This window comes from Rattus norvegicus, chromosome 17, assembly GCF_036323735.1.
Source record: "Rattus norvegicus strain BN/NHsdMcwi chromosome 17, GRCr8, whole genome shotgun sequence".
Classification (NCBI taxonomy): Eukaryota; Metazoa; Chordata; class Mammalia; order Rodentia; family Muridae; genus Rattus; species Rattus norvegicus.
In genome coordinates this window covers 63,501,487-63,515,392 of record NC_086035.1, presented here as the reverse complement: position 1 = coordinate 63,515,392, position 13,906 = coordinate 63,501,487, and the positions used below count along the sequence as shown (strand labels likewise).

The following is a 13,906-nucleotide window of genomic DNA, read 5'->3' as shown; positions in this document are numbered from 1 at the left end:
CACACACACACACACACAATTAGTAATGAGAAGTCAGCCCAAGAACACAGGGACCAGGTGGTGCCAATGCTTTCTTTTTTTTTTTTTTTTTTTTTTTTTGGTTCTTTTTTTCAGAGCTGGGGACCGAGTGCCAATGCTTTCTCATGCTCACCTTTAGAGGCATCTTTGCGTGCTCGTTCAGCAGTGGGACATCAAACACCAGCCTTCGGAGTAGGTGCTGCATCATAGAAGGTCGCAGTTGGCTGTTGGAACAAGGCAAACCTCAAGACTCACACATTCACATATCGGACAATAAATTTAATTTTGGATATATAAATGACTCAAGATTTTCATGTTAATCTCAAAGGACCATGCCACGGAGAAAATTGGCTCAAATGGTCACCCACTTACCCACATATAGAGAGCAGGCACACTTCTATGGAGTCCCGCTGAGCTTTGGTGAGGGAACATCCCTTAGAGAGTCTATATACAGTGTGTAGCAGAGAGTCAATGAGGGAAGCATGGTGCTCTGTTCCAGCAAACAGGGGAGCACATCTCGTTAACAAAGGCAGGACAGCTGTGCAGAGGTACCGATTGAGGGCCAAGGCCATGTCTGTAGCACTTAGTGCAGCCTAGAGAGGAACAAGAGGACACAGCCTTACGTGATCAGCAGAAAACTCAATGCATTGCTTGCCAATCTCTCTGTCTGGAAACAACAACAGCATGGACATCTGGAAATGCAGTCCTGAGGTGCTCTTCACCACTTAAAATCATCAACAGTTGATTGAAGTAAACACAACATCATCTATCTTCTCAAAGGCTTTGGAAATCCAAGATCAAGATACCCTGCTAATATCAAGATCATCTCTGCCAATATCTGTGATGGTAACTCTGAAGTTAGTAAAGAGGTCTATCCAACCTCAAGATACATAAAGGAGTTCTAGAGGGATATTGTGAGTTTGAGCTGTAGCGAGGCTAGCTCTAAAAAGACTCAGACTGCAGTGTGATGGGTGATAATGGCAGATGCCAGTGAGCACTTCCTTGTTGGCAGAAGAGATGGAAAAGAACGTGTTTGCATAACTGATCTCAGATCTGTACGTGCATTCTGAACTCAGCTGACGAATGTCATTCATACGTCTACTCAGGTCTACAAGTGTCAATCATCAGGAGTCCACAGTCTCACTATGTTGACAGTTCTACTTGATTCAGAATGTCAATGGACATGGAACTTCCATTTTGTTTTTATGATTTTGCTGCCATGAATTTCTTTACTCAAGATCTAAGATCAAATGGGGCTCACTTAGTTGATAAGTGAATGAGTTAGGATGCTTTGGATGGAATCTGGTGTTCCATTTTATTCCCCCATGGTTCAGACCAGCCTGATGCCAGTAATAGCAGATCCTCCATGGGCCACCTAACATACAAGGCAGATGCTACCCAATGAGTATTTAAGAGAATGATAAGCCAGGGTGTCGCTGTAACTGACAAATTATAGTGACCATTCAACTGCCTTGATACTACTTTCACCAAACGGCAAAGGCATGTGGGCACATTTATTTATATAAATATTATTTATTTTTCATACATATCTATTCATGTGTATATGTCTGTAAGCACGTGTGTGTGGGTGGGTGAGGCAAGCAGTCACTGTCAGATGTCTTCTTTAATCTCTCTTTACCTTATTTTTTTAAGATAGGATTTCTGACTGAATTTAAAGCTTTCTGAATAATTAGACTAGCTAGCCAATAATTTCCAGGAATCATGCTGGCTCTACCATCCAGTACTTAGATTTTACACACACACACACACACACACACACACACACACACACCAGGGTTTTTTACTTGGGTTTAAGGATAATCTAAGGTCTTCGTGTTTAAGTAACAAGGACTTTATCAAGTGAGCCATCTCTATATATCTAGGACAAATAAGATAATGAACAGACATCTAATAGATATCCCTATGACCTCCCAACTTAAGCAGAGATAGATGAACCTCTTGTTTCCCATTGCACCGTATCAGATTTCTTGCCAGCCCTCTGGGGCAGGTAGTTTTTACTAGTTAATGAATTTCCTTTAGATAAGGTCTCTTTGATTTTCTCTTTACTCACTGCTTGCCTGAAACCAACACAGGTGCGCAGTAAATACTGGTTTTAAATGAGTGCATGAGTGAGCCCATAGACGTAGACCTCAGAGTGAAGGGTACAAGTTCACTTCTCATACCATACCGTGTCTAGAGAGGCAGCAGCGCGAAGATCTGGCAGAAAGCCAACCTCAAGGAGATGGAGGAGGAAATCTTGCACCTCAATTCCATAGACCCTGTCAAGGAACAAAACCATGGCTGCCTTGTGATCTGGGCAAAACCCCGCGGACATGTCAGGCTCCACCACCTTCCCATCTACAAGAGAGAAGGGGACATGTTGGTGTCAATGGCCTGGCCATATGTGCGTTGACGGCATTTGGCTTTTTGCCAACCATGTCATGTTTTAAATAAACTATATTAATGAAATGTCTTCCTGTTTGACTCCCCTCACATAGTTGTGTGCATGGCGGTGAACTAGGGCAGTGCAGCTTGAACTCAAGGTCATTTAGATGCCATTTGGGCTTCTGTTCACTTCATATTTGTAAAGGAATAGTATCTGGCAGATGCCAAGAATGGGACAAGGCATCAAATAGACCTGCTAAACTGTGGCATGGATACCATGAAAAGTTAAATATAAGTATAGGCCAAGCCTGGTGGCACATGCTTTTAATCCCAGCACTCGGTAGGCAGAGACAGGTGAATGTCTATGAGTTAGAGGCCAGCCTGTTCTACAAGTGAGTTCCAGGACATCCAGGGATGTAACACAGAAAAACCATGTCTCAAAAAACCTAGGTATATAGATAGAAAGATAGATAGATCAATAGATAGATAGATAGATAGATAGATAGATAGATAGATAGATAGGTAGGTAGGTAGGTAGATAGATAGATAGATAGATAGATAGATAGATAGATAGATAGATAGATAGATAGATAGATAGATAGATAGGAGCACATTCTTCTCCTCTTGTCAAGGGCACATCCCTTTAAACTTATGTGATAATTAGGGTATCTTTCTATGGCTCAGGATGATTATAATTATGAATGAAATAGCATAATAGGGAATATAGTCACACAATAAGCATAAAGTGATAGACAAGTCAACACAATGAAACCAGCCTGGATTTCATATGAAACAGACTGCATTAACCACAACATATGAGAGTCATGCCATTTTCTCTCTCAATACCCAATGCTTGAAGCCCATGTAGGCCAATGCATCCCTTATAATAATTCTTTAAGTTCAGAGGTTGGAGAGCATTAGTATGAAGAATTATGGGACTGTGTGCCAACTTAAAATCATGGGGAGCCAACTGCTCCCTATTAGATCATAAGGTAATTATGTCAAACTGGTCCTGGTAGCAAACAATAGGAGTCAATGAATGGCATCACAGAGTTTTTCCACACAGATGTAATGTTGAAGGAAATAGAACCAGGGAAGGAGGACATGTGACCATCACCAGACCCAAATAGCTTTTCACTTGGAGCCAATGAACAAGTAATATTTAAAATTCAAAATTGATACTCATTGGTTCATGGTCATAGTATAAAGACATCTAATATTATCTCTGCTTTATATTGTAAGAAAATAGTTTGTAGTGTTTAACTCTGATGAGAATTAGAGATTTCTAGAAGACAGCTCAGACCCTGCATCTGTCTACACAGGCTACTTTAAGAACTTATTTCCTGCCTCCATGATGAAGCATCAGGTTTTAAAACAGAGGTTGTCTGATCCCTGGTATGAAACCAACCATGGGATCTTGACTAGTCTCAAAGACAGATAGGGAGGAGGCAGTCTGGAAATCTAGTGACTGTGCCTCCTCAGGGTCAGATGCCCCCTTCTCATTCTTCAGAATGAAGATTGGTTGCTCTCACTGTATCAAAACCTTATGTGCCAGGATATCTCCCCACATATGATGACCAACGAGGGGTCTGCATTCTCCAAGGGGCTTCATTATGATACCACTTGCTTTGTGGTTTTACTCCCTCTGGGAACTTTTCTGAAGTGCTGTGAGAAGAAACTCATGAAAGGGGGACTAGTCTAACATGACCAGGGAGATGATGGTAGTTACCTGACATCACAAATACACAATCTGCCTCATAAATATAATGTGATTTTATGTGTTCTACCATGGGTCCCAGGGATTGAATTTGGATGCTCTATGGGCATTGATTTTAATATAATCACAACTGCCTGAGGTTTAAAGCCTACTAATGTGCTACCACTTCTATTCTACTATCACCACCTCCTCAAACACACAGGACACAGTGCAGTAAGAACCTGCCCACTCCTATCAGGGAGCAAGCGCCTGACTGGATGGAGGTGGGAGAGAGGATGCTAAGCACTGATGAGATTTTCACAAAGTACTGTCCTCCCAGCTCTACGCAGTGCACAGGATGGATGCTGGTCTTACCTTTGGCTATTGTTGGCATCTGAAATGCAATGCTGATTACACCCACCAAGTCTCCCAATGGAATCAGGGATCGCAAAATAGACCTGATTCGGATGGCTTCTCCCTTTCCAGCATGAATCAACTAAACAGGAAGAGGAGAAAGCAAGCTGAGAAGTAGTCATGGACTCTATGTGTAGCTTTGTTAGAAAATTTAAACTGTGAGAATCCACATATAAGGCAATCGTCCGCCTTGCACATGCATAAAGCTAGCGCTCTCTCAGATACTGCCCTCTCCGGCATACAGGCAGCCAATCACAGCTTATAGTTCCCATAAACATGAAGAAACACTGGATTATATACACTTCAGTCTAGGCCACCTGTTTTCCAATAAGGTTTATACTTTCTTTATAACGTTTGGGGTACCAGAACAAACTGACAACCAGATAAGTCTGTGAATAATGGCACATAAAATTACATATACCTGCCAATAACTAGAGAAATAACACAATAAGACAGCCACCATCCTGAGCCATTGAAAAAAGAGAATATTAATTATGTGTTTAGCTTCTTTCTTGTCCAAGGAATTAACTTATATCCGCACATATTCCGTCCTGTTCTTGGAGGAGGGGGTCCGTTTACATGAATCCTGACACTCCATTTAAAACTCCTAGGTGAGGAAGTTTCCATGGAGCCAGTGGATCACAACAGTTAAGCATCTCGATAGGTTTCTTAAATAAGCCACCAATCTCTAGAGCCAGGACCAGTTACGTTCACCACAAGGCAGGAAAAGTGAGGGACATTAAAGGCCTAGTGGAGGGCTCAGCTAATGACTGTAAATATGGCAGAACTTCAGCAGGGGCAAGGTGGGCACAGTGAGCCCTCACTGGTCGGCTTTAGCCATTCCCAGAGCCTTAAGAGGGACATGACAATCACACCCAAAGTGTCTATGTATCATAATCTGTCTCTTAGCTCCTCTGATCTTTTCATTGAGACAGGCAAAGGTACGCTGTGTGAGCAACGTCCATGTTTCTGTCTGCAACCATGTCCAGCACACACACACACACACATCTTCTATCATCCTTCTCAGTTACCAAAATGAAAAATCATGCGAGAAGCAGAGGATGAGTTTGAAAAAAAAAATGATTCCAGGTTTTCTACTATTCTAACTGCTCTATTCTGTGGTTCTTCTCCAGTTTCAACAAAAGAGAACATCGCATAGGTTTATTTTACATAGGAGTTTAAAGGAAAGGCCTTTAAAGAACTGAAAACTAACATAGGTATCCAGGGCAGGGAAATGAACTACATTGCAAGCCATCCACTCTGGCTTCATGTTACTCCATCTCAAAAACCGACTTGAGGGTTAGTTCATTTTTTTTAACATTTCATACGTTCTTTTTTACTGGCTGGTTTTGTGTGTCAACTTGACACAAGCTGGAGTTATCACAAAGAAAGAAGCCTCCCTTTAGGAAATGCCTCTATGAGATCCAACTATAAGACATTTTCTCAATTAGTGATCAATGGTGTAAAGGACTATTGTGGGTGGTGCTGTACCTGGGCTGGTAGTCCTGGGTTCTATGAGAAAGCAAGCTGAGCAAGCCAGGGGAAGCAAGCCAGTAAGTAACATCCCTCCATGGCCTCTGCATCAGCTCCTGCTTCCAGGTTCCTACCTTGTGTGAGTTCCAGTCCTGACTTCCTTTGGTGATGAACAGCAATGTGGAAGTGTAAGCTAAATAAACCCTTTCCTCCCCAACTTGCTTCTTGGTCATGATGCTTTATGCAGGAATACAAACCCTGACTAAGACATGCTTATAATGTGCCAATCATATCCACCCCTGATTCCGTTCTGCAAACTCCCTCTGATCCCTCCAACACATCCCATTCACAGATACACATCTCCTTAAAGAATTAAGAACCCACCTAACCAAATTTGTGCTGTGCATGGGTGCAGGGCCATCCACAAAGACATGGGAAACCTACTTGGCAGTTCCCAAAGAATATCTCTTCTTCTCCTAATAGCCATTAACTGGCTGTGGTTCCACAGCTAAGAGTTCAGCTTCAGCAGCCTGGAAGCTGTTGTTGAGAACTATAGCTGGTCACAGTGCAGAGAGTAGGTGACTCTGGAGTCCCCAGCCCCAAACTGGACATTTGTAACACAAGCCTTATACTCAAGCCTTGGGGAATAGTGCAGAAGAGGGGGTAAAGGACTTCTATGAACCAGAAGACCAAGGGACTGCTGTGAAATCAGTGTGTCAGGACACAACAGAACTGCTACCATATAGTCTCTCAACAACTATGGCTGCCTTACAGTTTTGAAATCAATATTGCCCAGCTGTACTCGAGGAGAAATAAGCATTCTCTAAAAGGAATCAATGATTGGTGAAAACAGTGGATTTCCATGAGAGAAGAAGAGGAAACTGTGTAGGGAAAGCATATTCTCTTCTTCAAAGGCAAGGAGGGCACATGAGTTTTAAAGACATATGGGTGACTACATATTCTATTAACGACTAGTACTGACAATCTCATTACTAATTTTTACAGCCAATGGGACATTTCCAACTAAACAAACATTTGTTCAGCAGTTAGGCCGCAGCAATTATTTTTAATGGAGCATGAATATTACTTGTTCGGGATGCTGCTGCGAGCCCTGCCACCACGATGTTTGACACTGATGACTGCATCGAGATTGCTGCCCTCAAGCCTCCAAACAGACTCACATGCATTTCAGGAGCACAGCGACCAAGCAGGTCAATCAAAGCTGCGTAGAAGGTCATGATTGCGTTCCCCATGTGGATGGTGTCGTCTTCCTCCTCTTCCGCATCACTTTCGGGGGAATCGGTCCCCCAAAAAAGGAGACAGTAAATGAAGTTGCAGTGATAGCCTTCTCAGAATACATTCATGCTTCTCAGAAATGCCAGGGATAAGTTTTTCAAAGGAAATAACAAGGCATTAAGGATCAGAATTGGGACTCTATTTACTGGGAGCACATTGCAAGGGCATGTTAAAATTCCTGCCTCGGGATAAGCAGGGGGACAATAGGCAGAGTGTCGCTCATCTGATGGATTCTTTTCAGTCTGAACGATGTAATGTTCTTTTTAGTTCATGAGTATTTGCATTTGTGTGTGTGTGTGTGTGTGTGTGTGTGTGCACAAACAGAAGGTGTCAGATCCCTGAAACATGAACTGCGTGCAGTTGTGAGCTGCTTGATGTGAGTACTGAGAACCAAACACAAGAGGGCTCTAGAAGAATAGCTCTTAACCACCAAACCATCTCAGCAGCTCCTTGCTTTCTGTATGTTTCTTTGTTTTCTTGTTTGGTTGGTTTTGTTTTTCTCTGTTAATTTTGAGCTGGTGTACAAAATGACTTTCTGTTGTGATAGTTTCATATTTGCAATATTGTCCTTTTCTCATAGTCATCCTCCCATCGCTGCCTCCTTCAGAATAGTCCCTTAATGCTTTTAGACAACATCTAAAGAAATACATATACATATACAACATGTATACACATATGTGGCATACATATATATATGTGCATTGCACTCATTTCTAATGACAGACCGCATAGTAACAAAAGATGTTGGAAAGACTATTGTCAAGTAAGTTTATGAGTGCTTTTCCAAGTAGCACTCAAGTAGAGAAAGGCTAACCAAAGACATCATGGATGATAACATATGTCAGACCCCATGTATATTGCTTGGCTGAGAGTAACATTTATAAGTGTTACTTCATGTATTCACCTATGATACCAATAACCTTACCCTCACTCCATTAATCACAGACAATCTAGTTGTTTCTTTCTCTACCTCCTCAAGGTTCTCTTTCTGAAAACACTCATTATCTGGCTGATAGAATGCAAATGTAGACAGCCCTAGGGGCCCACATCCTTCCATCTTGAAGGAGGCATCCTCAACTGGACTCAAGAGTCGGCAGAGTGGGGCTGGAGAGATGGCTCAATGGTTAAGAGCGCTGACTGTTCTTTCAGAGGTCCTTAGTTCATTTCTCAGCAACCACATGATGGCTCACAACCATCTGTAATAGGATCTGATGCCCTCTTCCAGTGTGTCTGAAGACATCTACAGTGTATTCATATACATTAAACAAATAAATCCTTTTTTAAAACAAAAGGAGAGTGAGTCTACAGAGTGAAGTGAGTTGCCTTGTAGGTACACGCAGAAGGTCTTACGCCTTTGTGTGTACACAGGCTAGCATTATCATGTTTTCTGAGCTCCCAGTATGTATTTCTCTTGGTAAACACAGCTAAGAACTGCATTAACCATCTATGACTAAGTGGTAAACATTTAAGGTCTGTGCTTCCTCTACCTGTGGAAGAAATAGGGTTCCCTTATTGCAAGTCTGTTCCCTTTGAGCTCTATGTTTTGTCTTCACAATTGCACTAATGGTGTAGGTGCATGACCCCCTCAGAGATTTACCTCAACAGATTAAAAACATGTCCATCTGCATTACCTTTCAGACCTACTAGACTAGCATCAGTGTCTTCTGACACACATCTCTCCCCAGTACATTAACCAAGCATTCTGCTCCTCTGAATTGCATCTGTTTTCCTTGCTATTACTATCATACTTGGAAAATGAGTTCCCCATTTCCTTACTAAATGTCTCTTTATCTAATAATATTGTAAGTGCTACAGAAACTCATATTGGGAGGCTGGATGAATGGTTCCAGGGGAAAGAGAGCTTACATCACAAGCATAAAGACCTCAGTTCAAATCACCAGGACCCACATAAAAATTCAGGCATGGTCATGCATGCTTCTCACCACAGGGTTGGGGGAGGAGCCAATTCAGTAAGGTTTCCTAGGGCTTGTGAGCTGCCAGTCTAGTTCCTAATTCAGTGAGTGGCTCTGTCTCAGAGAATGAGGTTAAAAAGTGACAGAGTAAGACAACCAATAGCTCCCTCTGGCCCCTGTACACACACACACACACACACACACACACACACACACACACACACACACTCACCTCCAATCATCTATACTGTACAGATATGGCCAAGCTATGATCTATAAGTGTTGACACTTTGTAGAGGTCTACATTATACCCCAATGTCAAGGATACCCGGTTCTGAACTGTGTTCTTTAGTTAACCCGAAAATACCTACTAGATGCATGTCCTACATCCACACAATGTCTCCAGCTTATTTCCTGATTCATTCAGTCTATCCCAACAGCCAACTCCCCACTCCTCTAAGAAATTCATTTTTCAAGATGGGCACTCTTCAGTGACACACAGTGAAACAGTAAGTAACAAAATGTCATCTATACATTGTCAACCTTAATGGGGTGATCTCATTTGCTGAGGGTTTGCAAGTAGACCTACAGGGTTTTGCTGGATCCACTGGTTGGAGAGGGGCCATCTCTAGAAGGATCCTCAGCTATTTTTATGGCTTCTTCCATGGCTGCAAGGAGACCATTACCACCTTCTCCTCTCAAGGCAGGGCCAAAGCACTCTGGTCTCCGGATGAGCAACCTCACCACAACATTTGCATTCTCTTCCACACTCTCCCCTGAAGTCAAAAGAGGAATATGAACAAAATATAGGCTTTCTGGGGACCATATGTCATAAACATTTCTCATTTAAAGAAACAGATATACCTTAGAAATATATTATAATAGTAAATTCCACTTTCAAATTACATTAACTTATTGGGGGAGTGGAGTGGTTAGGTCACATGACACACGAAAGCTTGAAAACAAACAACTTACAGGAATTATTTCTCTTTTCTACCATATGGGTTTCAGGGATAGAACTCACATAGCCAGGCTTTGTGGTAAGCACTTTACCCACTGAGCCATCTCGCTGGCCCATAAATTTAATACTTAGCCCACATCACAATGTCTATGTATTGTTATGCTCTACATGCCAGATGGTCCTCAGAGACTTGCATGTCTGGATACCGGTACCCAACAGACACTGCTGTCTTAGGAGACTGTGAAAGATGACTGGGACTTGGGCCCTAGCTGGCTATTAAGGCTGTCAGTGAGGGCCATGAAATTCTACCTTGAGCTCTATCTTAGCTTTCATTCTTCCTGGTTGGTTCCACCCATGAAGCTGCAAGGCAAGCTCCTACCAACCATGGACAAAGCCATTGAAGCCACCTTTCCTGAAGTGATGGGCTGATTAAGTTCCTCCCTCAGGGAGCCACTGTCAGGGATTCTGACACAGCAGTGATGAAAGGGACAGATGTGCACACTAAACAATAGAAGGTACTTTCTTTGATAATATTTTCCAAGTAAAGCAAAACATTACAGAAATAAACTATTTTTTTAAAGGAGAGGATATTGTAATCCTAACCCTTAAGACCCAATTGCAAAAATCCAGAAGGTGAATAACAGATTTGAAGTTAAACAATAAAAATATGACCCACATTAAAAAAATGTATGAGTTACTTCTGTAGAATAAATATTATTAAATAAAATGTTTAATTTCTTATATTCTTTCTTCATGAAATGCTATGATGAATCCTTACTTTCTTTTCATTAACAATATTAATTTTTGCTTTAAATTTTTCATATATACATGAATGTGTGCACATGTAAGCACAGGTTCCTAAAGAGACCACAAGAGGATGTCAGATCTCTTAGAGCTGGAGTTACAGGCAGTTGTAAACTATCTCATATGGGTGTGGGGAACTGAACTTGGGTCTTCTACAGGGGCAGATAAGTGATCCTAACCATTAAGCAATCTGCCCAGCCTCAGAACCATGTTTTCACAGTTTTATAAATCTGCTGGTAGTTGTGTCCTACCATTACAGAAGACGGCAAATCTGAGAAAGTCAAGATATCGTTCTCCTTCAACTGGATTCCACCCAATGTCTGGGTAACCCTTAGACACCAGCATCTGGCAGCTCTGCAGACCACAGCCGGCCAGATAGCGAACCACCTACAAATAAAAGATGAGCAAGGGGTTAGCCTTCACTTGGAACAAACATGCTCTGCTAAGTTTGGTGAATGCGATTATCCAGGGTGGTTTGAAACACATGCATTTCATTTATTTGTGTATACATATGTAAGTGTGTATGAGTGTAGGTGCCCAGTGAGGCCAAAAGACAGAATTGGATCTCCTGGAGCTAGAGTTGTAGGCAGCCATCCCCAACTATTTGATGTGAGTGCTAGAAACAGAACTTGAGTCCTCTAGAAGAACAGCAACCACTCTTATCCAATGAACCATTTCTCCAGCCCTATTAAAAGTATCTGTAGTCATCCATTCTATGAGAAAATAATGTTCTTGAATTCCATGCCATATACTCAAGACCTTTGCATACGAGTACCATATTATCCGGCCCATCCCTGAATGTCTAATGACCTCTGGCCCAATTCAAAACCACCTGAGTGGGTCCTCCTACAACTCACCTGATAAGGAACGGACTATAAACCATCTGAACACAGGAACTGCCTTCTGAGATGCAAAGGCATCTTTGATAGAATTGCCTTCAAATAATTCACCCATTCGATGACAGGACAGTTAAGAGAAGGGGCTTAAGTGGAGTGGGACTAACTTAGAGGTGCGTCTCCCCAGCTCTGACCAGACATGTCTCACTCACGGGGTGCATCACCTTGAGGAAGTTATTTATGCTCCTTGCATTGGTGTCAGTGTCCACAAAACTTGAGCTGTACACTGACTCTTTTCAATCAAAAAAATCTAAGATCCCAAAAGCTGTGAAATCTAAAACACTTTGAGTGTTGACATGAAGTCACAAATAGAAAAGTCTATATCTGGCCTCAGATGATAGGTGACTTTCAAAAGGCAGGCAGCCTGGGAACACTGAATCAGGTATTTTATTGTGTGTGTGTTGGGAGGGGGTAACTTTTCATAATCGAGAAAATGCTCACATCTGAATTACAATGGCCTCCAAGCATCTTGGATGGGAGACACTCAGTCTGCCTTTTGGCAGTGGCACTTTTTAGTGCTGTTGAAATTCACACATGAAAAAAAAATGGCCTCTTGGTTTATTTTTTAAGATACTTCATTTCATAGGCACGATAATAGTGTATAACATTTCATGAGGGATTATGATGTAAAAAGAAATCCATCCCCAAAGAAGCCAGAGCCAATGGTGACAGGGATAACTTGGCAGAGTTCTGTCAAGCTTAAAAAATAAATGTTATAGCTACAACTCTTATGTCTGTAGCATTGAGGCAAGTGATGTTCAAGAGAATGGCCTCCTTGAGGTACTTCAATGTACCCAACATCATTCCATCCTCCTTCCATGGTACCCTGTGCTCATTGTAGCTGCTTATTCTGTAAGTTTCTAGCCCCAGATGAACTGCTTTCTCTCAATACAAATTAGCTTATATTTTCAGTAATATCCATAAACGGAATTGTGTGGCATGTACCTTCCTCTATCTGACTTCTGTTATGTGATATGATGATTCAAAACTTGTTCCCACTGCTGCATCGGTTAACACTGAATTCTTTTGTATTGCTGAATGGCAATCTATTGCATGTGGATGGATAGTCCACAGCTCCCCTTATCAATTTGCACAGTGATGTAGCTGTGGGCTATGATGGATTCCTTTCCCTTGAGCAAACCCCTAGGAATGTAAAGACTGTGTGTACAGTTCATGTAGAGAGTACATGTTTAAAGTAATAAACTGTTAGGAGGCTTTCTAGACTCACTGTGCCACATTGAATCAACAGCACCCTGGCTGGGGTGTCCACTTACCCTACATCCTCCTTTTATATTTGGTATTATCAAAGGTCCTGATACTATTTTAAGGGGTTAGTAAAATATAGAAGTAAAGTCTTCTCCTTAAGCCAGGGACGTGAAGCTTCATGACGCTGATCTGACATGGCAGGATACTAGGGAAAAGCTCACGGCCTTACGCTTGCAACCAGTCCATGCAGGTGTCCCCCAGTGCCAACACCTTTTCTGAAGCTGAGCAAGCATTTGCAAAAATGCTGATATCACCAGGAACAATACCAGTAGGGAGTGTATTTTTACAAATATATAAGTACAACAATTTTTAACCTGCAGTGTCAACTGGTGATGGAGCTCATGTATGATCATGGTACCCAAAGCCTGTAGAGATACCAAAGATGCCTTGTTTGGGGGCAGGAACATTCTATGATGTTTGTATCACAAAGATGCTATCTAACTGCATTTCTCAGAAAGTGTTTCCTGTTAAATGTGGTATGAATAAATATATATTGTGTACATGTAAATGTATATGTGTGTATGTGTATAAACAAGTGATCACATAAGTTAAAAACCAAATGAAATTCCATTTATCTACATAGACATGATATGCAAGTATTATATACTTTCAATGAAAGAAAATAAAGCCATAAAGATAAGAAGAGGCAAAGCAGCATAAGCTTCCAACTTTACATAGCAGGACTTGGAGGAGATGTGACAGGTACATATTCTGGGATGATCAGTCATAGTGAGATCTGTGTGGCTGGAACAAAGAGAAGGGGTAGGGGAGTGGGAGGCTATGG

The 13,906-nt window shown here is 41.7% G+C and overlaps 1 protein-coding gene across 20 annotated transcripts in view; it reads right to left on the bottom strand.

Annotated features, from left to right (window-relative positions):
* Ryr2 (ryanodine receptor 2) overlaps positions 1–13,906 on the bottom strand; it is a 585,615-nt gene that overhangs the window by 151,749 nt on the left and 419,960 nt on the right. For 19 of the 20 annotated variants that reach the window (XR_005495333.2, XR_010058952.1, NM_032078.3 and 16 more), the window contains 7 exons: positions 11,212–11,347; positions 9,785–9,971; positions 7,168–7,273; positions 4,475–4,595; positions 2,207–2,376; positions 391–611; positions 152–242 (listed from right to left, as the gene is read on the bottom strand). Coding sequence is in view for 18 of the 20 variants with exons in the window: in NM_032078.3 (NP_114467.2) it covers positions 152–242; positions 391–611; positions 2,207–2,376; positions 4,475–4,595; positions 7,168–7,273; positions 9,785–9,971; positions 11,212–11,347 (1,032 nt within the window). In the remaining 2 variants the exon portion in view is untranslated. Of the gene's footprint in view, positions 1–151; positions 243–390; positions 612–2,206; positions 2,377–4,474; positions 4,596–7,167; positions 7,274–9,784; positions 9,972–11,211; positions 11,348–13,906 lie in introns of those variants that run through there. The other variant, XM_063276761.1, reaches the window with a different exon arrangement.